The 12,741-nt window shown below is 35.1% G+C and overlaps 1 protein-coding gene and 1 non-coding gene across 5 annotated transcripts; both read right to left on the bottom strand.

Moving 5' to 3' along the window:
• Positions 1-2,823: 2,823 nt before the first annotated feature.
• TRNAV-AAC (transfer RNA valine (anticodon AAC)) lies at positions 2,824-2,897 on the bottom strand. The gene has a single exon. It is a non-coding gene; the product is annotated as a tRNA-Val (tRNA).
• A 1,207-nt stretch (positions 2,898-4,104) lies between these two features.
• On the bottom strand, positions 4,105-12,274 carry LOC7462616 (uncharacterized). 4 transcript variants are annotated; one of them, XM_024609276.2, is made up of 11 exons: positions 12,107-12,263; positions 11,011-11,062; positions 10,544-10,913; positions 9,580-9,738; positions 8,432-8,512; positions 8,225-8,308; positions 7,935-8,027; positions 7,714-7,857; positions 5,802-5,909; positions 4,726-4,777; positions 4,105-4,628 (listed from the first exon to the last, which is right to left on the bottom strand). In XM_024609276.2, exons 3-11 carry the CDS (start codon positions 10,886-10,888, stop codon positions 4,600-4,602), a joined length of 1,095 nt encoding a protein of 364 aa, XP_024465044.2. In that variant the 5' UTR covers positions 10,889-10,913; positions 11,011-11,062; positions 12,107-12,263; the 3' UTR covers positions 4,105-4,599. The 4 variants fall into 4 exon arrangements, with proteins under 4 accessions (XP_024465044.2, XP_002314727.4, XP_052312333.1 ...); XM_002314691.4 differs by lacking the exon at positions 11,011-11,062 and having other exon boundaries at positions 12,107-12,274; XM_052456373.1 differs by lacking the exons at positions 8,432-8,512; positions 11,011-11,062 and having other exon boundaries at positions 12,107-12,274.
• Between the last annotated feature and the right edge of the window lie 467 nt (positions 12,275-12,741).

The following is a 12,741-nucleotide window of genomic DNA, read 5'->3' as shown; positions in this document are numbered from 1 at the left end:
ATTTTAAAAAATAAAATCTAATTCATTTTTTTATACTACCCTTGTTAATTTCATTTTATTTCTTTGTAAGTCTTTTTTTTTAAAAGGGCTATATGGTTATTTTGGAAAAAAATAATTTTAATATTAATTTTTTTAAAAAAAATTATAAATTAAAAGAGTTGATTTAGAATTTTTAGAGATTAAATTCCATTTAAAATTCAGTTTTTAACACTTAAATAATTCTAAATATAATATTTTATTAAGACATCTAAATTAAATTCAATTTTAAATATTACATCATCCTATTAAAGTTATTTTTCAATATTGCCAGTAGAATACCCATTAAATTGATGGAATTTGCCCAGTAGTGAGGGGTTTATGCTACCACTAACAAATTGAGATGGGTACAAATTTCAATGCACGTGTCAATTTTTTACATATTCTACCAAATAATATTCAAAAAACACAATTAATTTAATTTCATTATATATATATATCAAACTATTTTTTTTAGGTTAGATCTAATTCACTCACCCAACAATCACTAATAAATATGTAAGAATGTCATCGATTATTTTTTAAATATAGTTTTCTTTTATCAGTATATCGAGATTAAAAAATCTACTCCTCACTAACTAAACTAACAATGAAAAAAAATGTAATGACCAATGGTAGAATTGCCTGTAATTAGCTATTATATTTAAAATACAGTTGAACTGAATAACAAACTATATTTTTTCCTGTTAAATATATCTTTCAAGATTTTTTTGGTAAAACGTGGACTGACACGTCAGATGAAAATGACACGTAACCTAACACATCAGCTGAAAAGTGACCTGACTTAAAAAATCAAATTCATGGAATAAAAATACATAAATAAATAAAAAGACAGAAAATTTGTATAAAGATTTTTAAATTGTAAGTAAAATAAAGAAAGCAATAATGAAAAACAACTCAACAAACAAACCGTAAATCAATGATCTCTCTCTTCCACCTTTTTCACCATCACCTCTCTCCCTCTCTCCCCCCAGTGCTGTGCTTCTCTCATTCAACCATAACCACTACCGTCTTCTCCCTATTCCAGCAAATCACGCACCTTCATCTCAGTCTCTCTCTAAGCACAATCCCACCGGCCTAACTTAAAATTGTTTCCCACTCTTCACATCTTAACTCAAAATCAAAACTAAATTCTTTCAGATTCCCATCTCTCTCTTTCCTCCCCCCCCTTTATTTCTGCTAAATTCACAGCCATTCCAAAATTGGAGCACCGCCACCTTCACTCACGAATTACTTTCCACCCAACCCCTGCTCTGATCGTCAATTCATGTCATAAAAGAGTTTTTTCTTTTCTTAAAAGAAAAAAAGAAAAGATTGCAGTTATTCGTCAATTTAGTCTCTCCGTGATTTTACTTTGAAATTCCTTTTAATCTAAATTATATGTCTTGTGAATTAAAGTTTGGTTGCGAGTTGAATCGGCTGGATTACATTTAAGCAGGAGGAGAATTGATCTGGGTTTGTGTTTTGTGTCTGAATTTGGTTTGATGGCAATGAAGTTCTCCTGGTGTAAGCCAAATCCCATAACAAGTATTATCAGCTGGGCTGTTATTTGTTAACATGAGTAAAATTAATTTGCAGTGGGTAGGTAACTAGTGATTTGATATGTGATAAACCAAATACAGTTCTTTAATCACCCAAGAAAAAAAAAAAAAAAAACCAGAGAGTCTACATTAAGAAAATCTGAGAGTAGAGGGCCGAAATATGAGAACAGTCCGATGAAGTTTTATCGACAAGCTAGCAGAGTTGTTAATGTCAATTATCTACCAACCAACGCCTGGGCTCACCTAACAATCTTCTATATAATACAGTAGATGATGTTTGGAGACTGTTTCTTGTCAGTCAGCTGAAAAGATTCCTGGCCCTTGTGGAAAGCTCTACTCGCCGAACGCCAACATCCAAGGAAGAATTGTCCCAAAAGCTCCATCCAGTTTTTAATTAATGTTATGGAAACATCAGAAGTGGGCAATGGCCTCATTGGTGGGCTATGCACAGCCTGGGATCACTGCCACGTCTATTACTATTATTTTTCTTCCATGTTTATTTCTTAATTATACTTTTCACTTCCTTTTAACGTTTCATTACATTATCTTCCCTTCACCATTCATCAAGAAAAAAGAAAAAAATATCTCTGTCTTCCATTCTTAAATGAAAGTGGAAGAAAGTAACAAGACTTCGGCTTGTTGTCCGAGCTTTATAGCAAGGCTGGGGACATCTTCTCAGAAAAATAAAAACGGTGTCAAAATGAAGCCTGCATTCGAGGCCCAGAGCATTTGCGACGAGGTTTATGAAGCAGAATTTATAGTATGGCCCGAAATGCCAGCTTACCACCAGCTTATGGACTCGGCTGAGATATTTTGCTAGAGCATGCAGTGAGATGTTGTCCCTATGCGTGTTTTCATGGATGTTTTTAATTAAACTAATGAGTAAAGCTACATAAACAAAAGTAAATTGTTATCTTAGCAACACAAAAAAACATTTAATGCTGTAATTTCGATCACACATATACATAAGTTGCAATATCGGTATAAAACCTTTTCTGCATATACTTTCTCATTAGATGAACCTAGTTCCTGATCAGTTTCCTTAGAAGCTGGATTTGTTTAAGGAAACGGCACAAAAACCAATCAAACGTCAAAGCTTATAAATTAATAAAACTTTTCCCAGAAAAAAAAAAGAGAAAATAAATTGGGTTTCGGCCGCTGAATTGGGCTGTGAAAACTTGCTATATTTAGAAGCTTGTTTCTCGTAAAATTCCAAGCCCAGATCAGTCCAGTGAAAAAGAAACATTGGCGTCGCCCGGGTTCGAACCGGAGACCTTCAGTGTGTTAGACTGACGTGATAACCAACTACACCACGACACCAAGGTGAGATGTATGGTTAAGTTTATCTTATGTTTGTTACACAATATAAATTATCATCCTTAGGCTAGTAGATTATGCACATGATCGGACAGGATTGCGAAGCAATTATCTTAGAAGAAGAGGGAGGTGAAGAGAATGTTGATCGTCTTCCAATCCTCCTTGTTTTCTCGCTCCTAACATTCCGACATTTTTTCAACTGAAAGTGGCAACAACTCTTAAAATATTTTGAATAAGGTAATGTTTTTGGAATTATGAACAAAATCCCACACTTATTTTTATTGTTGATTTTCTTTTTCGTTCTGTGATAACCCAATATCTAATTAGTATTTTTTTTCCTTTTATTTTTAAGTGTGAATTTTTGTTCATATGCAACGGAAATTAAATCTGGATTTTTCATTTGTGTGAGTTTCCCTTTTATGTGATAAATAGGCAACTCTTCATTGTCTCATGTTCTTGTTTTTTTCTTCTTCTTTAAACTTTGTAGCAATTCTCTAGGAGAGTTCCCCAAGTTTAAGATATCTGTTCCTTTGAGAATTCCGTTAATCTGAGATTAATGTGTCAATTGATTCTGAAACATGCCATTTGTCTACCCTTCGCGACATTCCTAACATGGCTGCCGTTCTTTAGCTGGCTGTTTATTGGGAACAAAGGGAGAAAAATCAACAGAGGTTGGTTATAGTAGTAGTAAATAAAGACTTGATCTGTCCGAGGTTGCATAGTCGATTGTAATGGATGCGAAAATCTTTGGAACCAGAGCTGAATTGAAGCAGAAATTTTAGTGACATATTGCTTGCTTGTCTGTAGGAGCAGAAATATTTTCCTTCCACGATCCATTTTCTCCATCGACATAACAACAGCCATCTAGGCTGTGTTATTATAATTATATACAGCATAGTGATTTTTTTAGTTTTTTGTGTGAAAATTGGAGATCAAAATTACTAGGAACTGTTTCTCAAATAGGACTTGTAATGGAAAAAAATATTCATCACTGCTGAGAACGAGCTAGCTAGTGAAGAGTTTTATTCTATTTGGAAAATTGAACTTCGCTAGGTTCAAAGGATACCTTGACAATCTAAGAAACAGTTGGAAAAAAAAAAAAAACAGTGCATTAGATCTTAGAGAGATCATCCACATGCTGTGTGTTGGTTTTTAAAAGAAAGCAACTTCGAGGGCATTATCAGTATTAAAAAACACTCAACTCGTGTAGTTGATGACAAACTTGTAATTATTTAAGGTCCGGTAACATGTTCTTAAACAAAATAGCTTGTATTTCCGATCACTGCAATCCATGATGATAACAAATAGGAAAATGTCGACTGCGAGACTTGACGAACAAACTGTGGACTGCACGTAACGCCTGAACATAGATCTATGTAAAAGGTTTGACAAACACTTCGAGATTTTCTCTAATCACTACTATCCATGCAAAATGTTCGGAAGTTATACTCTCCCATAAAAAGTCATATGATCATGTGGTCCATGGAGAATTGTACCATCCAAAACAAATGTGAGCTGTTTTGCACAAAAAAAACTTCGGCGATGAACTCCAATCCTTGCAACTGAGAGTCGTGCTTCGCTCTTCCAACCAAGACTTCCAAAGAAATCTTTTAGCCTGAAGAACAATGGATAAACAAGAATGTACTGTACTTGATGTCTATTTAAAATGAAATGTATGTAGTAGGCTACCGTCATTAGACGGATACTACTCAAACTCCTCTTGAACTTCACCATCTGCAACAGAAAGAGAGCCTGTTAATTTAACAAACTAATTAACTAAACCATATTGTTGCTAGGCCTAGGCTATACGGAAGGAAACACGAAATCTTACCAGCTAGATGGACGGCCAGGTTCGCTTGAGCATCAGCCTCAGAATTAAATTCCTTTGAAACGTGTAGATGAACAAGGTCAGCAAATTAACCAACAAGGCTAAAGAAGCATCAGCAGCAAAATTTTACACATGATTAATGGTGGCTTACTGATAACTTGTAGAGTATGGTTTCATTACTACCAAATTCACAGCAGTGGCTCATTTTGTTTTTCAAATTCAGGCCTTTAAGCAGAAGCAAGGAAATACTGAAAATCTTAAAACCTCAATTCTTGGTTGGGTTAAGATGTTTGATCAGGTGCTCTAAAATTATTGATTTCTGGTCAATCTATCCAACCAAGTTGTAAACCAAACAACTTGTTTGGATAAAACAAACAAGATATCTTAAAACAGATACCACCCTTACATGCAGATAAAACAAACAAAAGAAAATCAACTTGTTTGGATCTCAGTGGCACTATACCAAATTGCATTCCTAGCCAATGCACACCACGAAGCAGTGCAATGTCATTTGCAACACTAGTAGCCTGAACAACTAGCACACTAATTCTAGGTGAGCAAACATGATTGTGCCTTCATCTAGTTTTCCAGGGTTGAGAGGAGTCTTCAGCTTTAGGCATAAAAGCATCACAGTTCAAAAAATTTGGCATGATCTATGGAGAACAGTGCCCGTCCCTTCCAGTACAAGTCTACAAGTGTTTAAGAACTCCTCCTTCCGAAAGTGGGTGATGGAAAATAATGTCAACAAAGGGACCATATAAATACACATTATAACACCAATTATAATATATTTTTCAAAATGGAGCAGTTATTCACAGTATATGAGGGCACTATTGCACAAACAACTGGAAATATGACCATCTTGAATGATTATAAATCCCTGCTTAAAGCAGCACTATAAATGAGAATCTGGGACCCAAAAGGCCTGATTCATTCTGAAGGAGCCAGCATGGCATAGCATACGTCCTTCTAGATAGACATGATAATAGAATGTGAGACAGCATTTGAAAAACACACTACATGACCCACAAAATACTAATATCAGCCGCAGAACAACAGGCATAATGAACTGCACTAACCCGTAGAACATGACTGATGTGAAAAGAAAGAAAACTATTCTTCAGCTTTTTAGCTTCTGTGCACAAGTTGGTGATGTTCACATGTTTGGCCTTCCATGAACCCTGAATCTGCACCAAGTAAAATTCTCAATGTCAAACTGAGGTAGAATGAGATGTATATATGACCACTAACATATAAGAACCAAAACTTAGGATGTGAAAGCAAAAGAACAGAAATGCTTAGCCTGTTTTTTAAAATTTAAAGAAACCACCATTCAAGGCTATAAATGAGCCAAGCCAAGCTATGCCAAACCAAAATAAGCTTTGAAAATTGAGTTTGGGTTGATCTGATTCAAGTGAAACTCTCAATTTCAAACTGAGGTAGAATAAAACATATATATGACCACTAACATACAAGAACCAAAACTTAAGACATGAAAGCAAAAGAACGGAAATGATTAGCCTGTTTTGTTTTTAATTTAAAGAAACCACCACCTAAGGCTATGAATGAGCAAAGTCAAGCTAAGCCAAGCCAAAACAAGCTTTAAAAAATTTGAGCTTGGTTTGATTGAAAACACAGCATCAAAGCTCAGTCAAGCTTAGCCTCCTAAGCTTAGCACATTAACAATTACACCACGCTCATGCTACCATTCAGCTCATGTTCTCAAGTCACATTAGCACAACTCTAGTTGACCTCAAGCTTTTCTCATTTAATAACAAATCAGCATTGTCATTAAAAATGATGTTACATTATTCCAAAAAATAAAAAAGCATCTAGAAAGGATTGCAAGATTTATAAACAAAATAATGGAGCTTTAAACAAAAGTGGCAGAGGATTCTAACAGACAAACAACAATAGCATCGCAGTAGAGATTTTATTTCAGTTTTGTTATCAAGATTGCTGCCAATTCATGTAGGACAAGGCTAGAAATTGAAGAAGGAGATGGAAGAGGGAATGGAAATACCTAGACTCCAAAAAGGGTGTTTCCTGAATCCAAAAGAACAAAATACAAGAGGAGACTCAAAGTTTGTTCTGAACCAAAGTGTAAAGAAAAACCACAGTGGCAGAGAGGTGTTAAAAAAAAGAATAAAAATGTAAAAAATGGCCATGGAGGATAGCAAGCTGGAAGAGAGTGTGCAAAATCTCGAAAGTGGGCTGTATAACCTTAGAGTTCAGATGAAAACAATGATAAGTTTATGGCTCATCAAAATAATCAAAACAGCATGCTTGAAAAGTATGTGGCTCAGCAACATAATCAAAACAGTAATATCATGGTGGATATTGCAAAAGAACAAGTTCATCATGAGCATAAAGAACCACCAATCATCATGAATAAATAAAATTACAAATATCTTGAAAAGAACTCTTCTTCTATCACGTCACCAACATATCCACTCTTGAGGATACTCTGGTCTTCTTGTGTATTCAACGAGTCTAATAATGAGGCCTGAGTTTCGGTTCATGTGTTCAAGAATAATCTACAGTTAAGCCCAAGTTGCTCATGAACATCTCAGTTCATTTGTAACTCTACACAACAGAGAAAAGTTTGTCCCCACCCTACATATTCAAAGTTGGGAAGAAAAAAGGTTGCGGTGACAGAAAAAATATAAACATCTGGGAAAGTTCAATAGTGTTCAGCCTCTGATGCTCATGCTTTTTCTTTTGTTTTTTTTATCAGTATGTAATCACCAAATCCAACTCCTAAAACTGGAGTTGACTTTGGTGAAGTAGACAAATTGGTCCCAGAATTGCCACAAAAAAGCACTTTTAACTGATAAATACGAGCCATATCAGGAAACAAGTGAAAAGTGAAAGCAAATCATCAGATGGAAAATCAAATTAATAAACTTATTTTGATACAGAAATGGCATGCTAACAGGCAAGCCAGATGAGGGGCATTAATAGTAAACAGGTAATCAACAGCAAACCAACCTGCATACAGACAAGCTTGGAATCGCCTTTTACTTGAATTTTTGTATAACCTTTCTGAAGAGCATACTTCATTCCCAATAAGATGGCTCGATATTCAGCCATATTGTTGGTTGCTATGCCCAGTCCTTCCCGTAATCTGCAGATCTACACAAATTGAAGGTTTAGAAAGACATAAATACCGCTAAAGATAATTCATGGTGACATAAACTAAAAATGCATACCAAGCTTCCATCATCAGTTCGTAGGACAGCTCCTGCCCCGGCTTGTCCAGGATTTCCTTTTGAAGCACCATCAAACTCAAGAAGACAGGATCTCTGTGAGTAAAAGATCAGGGTTTTCTTTGTTCGATGAATTCATAAAAACAAATATTTTGAAGCATTTACTAGCTTATCCTGGGAAGACATAATTACAAGTAACCAATGAACATGATCTTCTACTATCAGATTATGGAAAACAATCTGGCCAAAGAACACATACACAATGTTGCATCCATAATTTTACATCCACGTACACTATTGGAATTCTGTGCTTGACACTCAGCTTGAGTATCCAAATTGGCATGCTTACTCATCATAGATGTTGATCCAGCTGTGTCCTGTAAACAATGGATATTCCTTTATTAAAAAAAAATGGCCTCTAACAAGCAGGGGAATCTCATAAACAAAGATTAACAAAGACACACCCTCCAACCAAGTAGACTAGCAGGCATCAAACTTACTGTGATTTCTGATCCCAGGACTTCCCGTGATCTCTTTTTTGTATCATTTTTTAATGTTTCAGCATCAGAAGAAGCAGGTTGCTGCGAAAAAGTATTTTTAGTTGAAATTTGAATTGTACAGGAAAAATTCTCTTAACTTCTTCGAGCACCACAGCTTGATGAAAATATGAAATGCTTTCTGACACATGCCTATAAAAATGGCATTATTAGATTTTTCCACAAGGACCTCATTTGATCATCATAATTATGTTTTGGCCATGCGTAGCACCCTTATAACTGCATCATATCTTTTTAAATTTCAGCAACAAACTGTTCATCAATTTGAACAGAGTGACTTGTACATTGAAATTTAGATGTTGCTCAGTTTATAAGGTCAAAGCATGTTATAGGTTGGAGATATAAAAACATTATTACCATTATGCCAAAGATTCACAGAGATTCTCAAAGCTAACAACTTCTTCAAACTATTTATAAAGATTATAAGCTAAGCTTAAACAACAAAATCTGCTTCCTTCCTGAAAATGTGTAAGGAGAAGTGTGCCGAGAAACTGTAGTTCTAAAGGTCTATATCGAAACTGCAATTTAAAGCAGAATGTGTTTCTATTATGAATAGGATGCTGCTAGCTTGCAAATAAAGTCAAATGTTTAAATGGAACTGATACCAAGAGAGTGCTCATAATGGTTTCCCTATGTAATGATATAACCACATGGAAGATGTGAATCCTATTAGCATGATAGAAGAATTGGGTTCTAAAATCTGATATTGTGATACGCATCCTTAGTGCAATAATTTTGATACCAACCTTATGAGTTGCAATTATAGTTAGTCTTTGTAGTGCATTTAAGATATGCTCAGGTTTCTTTGAATATTTATGACAGTTTTGTTTCCTATTGGCAATAAAGATTCATGAACCATGTGCATATATCTTTTAATAGAGCTATTCTTTTCTACAATGGTTTTTATTATTATCATTATTATTTTTTGCTATCTTTAAAGATACACCATGTTCTATTGTATATCTTTAATTTACTTAGGAGATAGAATATATGCTGTTATTTTTTCTGTCTTTAATCTTTTTAAGTAATTAACAAGTAAAGTTACTTCAATTTCAATTGTACATATGAGGTGATGATTGAGGTCAACTCACCTGGAAAGGGCAAGGCATGAGCACACCAAAAAGGTCCTCTTTCAGATCTGCAGCTCTGACAGTATATAATGCATTCTGAAGCCCATGGGAAACAAGATAGGCCTCAGAGTCCTTGGATAGCGAGTACCCTTTGTAGACACTGACAGGAGGGTCGCATATCTAGCAACAGAAAAAGGGCCAAATATCTTTAGTTCCTCTTCCAAGATAACATCTATATTGTTTATTAACTGCATCAGCATCTATTTCTAAAGTTACTATTAAACATAAATCCAGGAAGAGAAGTAAATAAGAAGAAGAAGGAGAGCCAATAGATGGTTGACAGAAATAACTATATGAACAAGATTACTATATTACAATTCCTTTAACATGCGTGTCAAATGAGGAGTAAATGGCATGAGATGAGGCGTCAAAGCCTCCTGAAAAACAATGCAAGTTTTTTAAAGTGTCACTTTTCAGCCATAAGTATCATGATTCTCTATATGCCACTCATTAAGAAATGAGTACCTGGAAAAAAATTAGTAAATATAAGATGGTGTGAGGAGTTGTATTCCAAACCAGGATGATGGATATTTCTGAGAGATTGATGAATAGAGAACAAGGCAGAAATACCTCATATGCGTGGCAGAAATTTGAAACAGATAATTTAAACCGTGGCAGGACTAAAATTGAACTGGCAGGCCCAGGTCATTCAACACCCTAACATAACCTTCCAGATGTTGCAAATTTAATGAGAAGTGATGTTTTAACCTCCATAAAAAAAAAAGGAAGGAAGAAAAGAAAAGAACATTGGCAACTCCTCAGATACATCTCAAAATGGAAATTAACATATACAAGCATATGGAATGAAATATATAGAACTTATAATAAGAGAGCGTTACAGTTACGCCACTTGATAAATAAAAAAATAAAAAAAAGCAAATGTGAAAAAGTAAAGCATAGGGTGACAATTGAGGAGATTAATTACCGAAGATCCAACTTGAGCCTGACAATCAGCAAAATTCTTATAAACACCAACAACATCTCCTTTCCGCACAACAAAGAAAGCATCATTCTCATGGTCCATAACTGTTGTTGGCTGAGGATCCTTCTTTTTCTTAACCGAAGCTTTTAAACTCGGTTTTCGAGACGAGTAGCACTGGACGCGAAATCTGGTGGAGAGAAATTCTAAATGGAGACCAGGATGTACACAGCTCCTTCTCCAAAAGGGAATCCAAGATTGGTGTGAATTGGTAGCAGTTGTTGCAATGAAATGGCTTGTTCTTCCAAATATAGAAGCGGTATATGAAGACAAGCGTGATAAGCAGTTCATTCCAATGTCACTTTCCCTGGATTATCTGAAAGACAATACTAATTTCTATTAGAACTATTCAATCAAATACTATGAAAAAAAAGTGTCCAAAAAAATTTAGGCCCTGTTTAGTTAAAAGGAACATTTTTCATTTTCTAGTTTCAATTTTCTCCTCCATCTCCACGTTTTTACTTCCTGTGGAAAATAATGAAAAAGAAGAAAATGTGTTCATTTGTCTAGAAATAAAAACTGCTTTCTACGAAAATGCATTTAAGTTATTTTTGCTCTCAAAAATCCCAAAACACAAGATTGAAGTTTCAAATACAAATGAGGCATCCAGTTCTCTTATACCATCGGTTCCTAATATAACTGACTCCGTGATTCTCTAATTTCTCTATGTCGATATCCAATTTGTCAGTCATTTACTTAAATGATTTTGACCAAGCTAGAAGACAAATGGACTTTATGTATCATTTTCACAAGGTCTATTGTAATGATCGGTGAACAAGGAGCAAGACATGCTAGGAATAATCACAAATAAGTGTCTAGTTGAGCTATAACTAGTGCTGGAGCTGAAAAACAATAGGGTCTGGACTCGTATCCATAAGTAACAAAGAAAGTGCTGGAACTGGGGAACCTCAAGGAGACAAAACTTCAAGCACTTGGTGTGCATTGGTTCAAGATCACCGACCTTTCACCACAGTTCAGGATAGATAGCATAAATCCCATCTCATCTTTGACAAAACTACCAAAAGAAAAAACCCATCTTACAAGCTCAAGCTCAAGCTCAAACCCACGTCAGTTTTTGGGTTTCCTCCTCCTCTATCAATGCTACAGACGGTTGTTGCAAACCAAAACCATCCCCATCCCCACTATAGCAATAGTTCGGCCACAAGGCAATTTTGTAAAATAAATAACCTAAGTTAAGTAGCTTTGATGGAAACGCGTATTTTCAAAACGGAAAACATCCAAGGAATGTGCTGTTGTTACAAAGGACAAATTTGGTGAATGTCTTTTGGATGTTTTCCATTTTATTTTTTTAATTGAACATGAAATTCTATTTTTCTGGATAACAAGCACCGATTTTATATTTCCTTTTCTTTTCGTTTTCTTACGTTATCAGGAGCCAAACACAGATGAGAAATGAGGATTAATGATGACTAAGATAGATTCCTTATCAACCCAGAGCAAAAAGAAAAGCAAAATAATAATAAAATGATGATGATGATGATGAGATACCAGTAGAGTAGATTATTTGATTGATGGTGGAGCTTGCTACTATGATTGATGACAAATCAGATAGAAAGAATTGAGAAAGCTCAGCAATGGCAACTCTATCTAGACCCGGCCCGGGAGAGGAAGAGCCGAAGAGGAATAGGGTTTTACTTTTACTTTTATACACCACTTCCATTTTATTTCCATCCTTCACCGACATGTAGTTCATTTATGACGACATGTCTAAACTCGTGTTGTTTTTAGTTGGAAGGCACAACTTAATCACCTTGTCTGTCTTCCAAAATTAATCTGGCTTTGTTCTTGAATAATTAGCGGTGTTCAATTCTGATTTCTGCTGAGATTCATGAGTTTCTTTCTCATCTTCAGGTGCTTGTAAATGGAAAAATTCACGATAAAAATAATGTACGTCTTCGATATCACGAAGGAAGGAGTTTCCTGGTAAGATACCGACAAATCTTTTCCGTGTTATGCTTTTTCCTACTAGCTGTTTCATGTCTATTCTCTTTCCCGGGAGAAATTATTAGATACTCCAGGTGCATTGCCCTCTCTCTCACATAATAGGGTTTTACTTTTCCAAACTCGTGTTGTTTTTATACCTCTTGTACAGATTGGGATGTCATGTGTTCCTCTCTTTTCTT

The sequence above is a fragment of the Populus trichocarpa genome, chromosome 10 (assembly GCF_000002775.5).
Source record: "Populus trichocarpa isolate Nisqually-1 chromosome 10, P.trichocarpa_v4.1, whole genome shotgun sequence".
NCBI lineage: Eukaryota > Viridiplantae > Streptophyta > Magnoliopsida > Malpighiales > Salicaceae > Populus > Populus trichocarpa.
The sequence above is the reverse complement of the archived record's forward strand: the minus strand, read 5'-3'. Positions and strand labels throughout refer to the sequence as shown.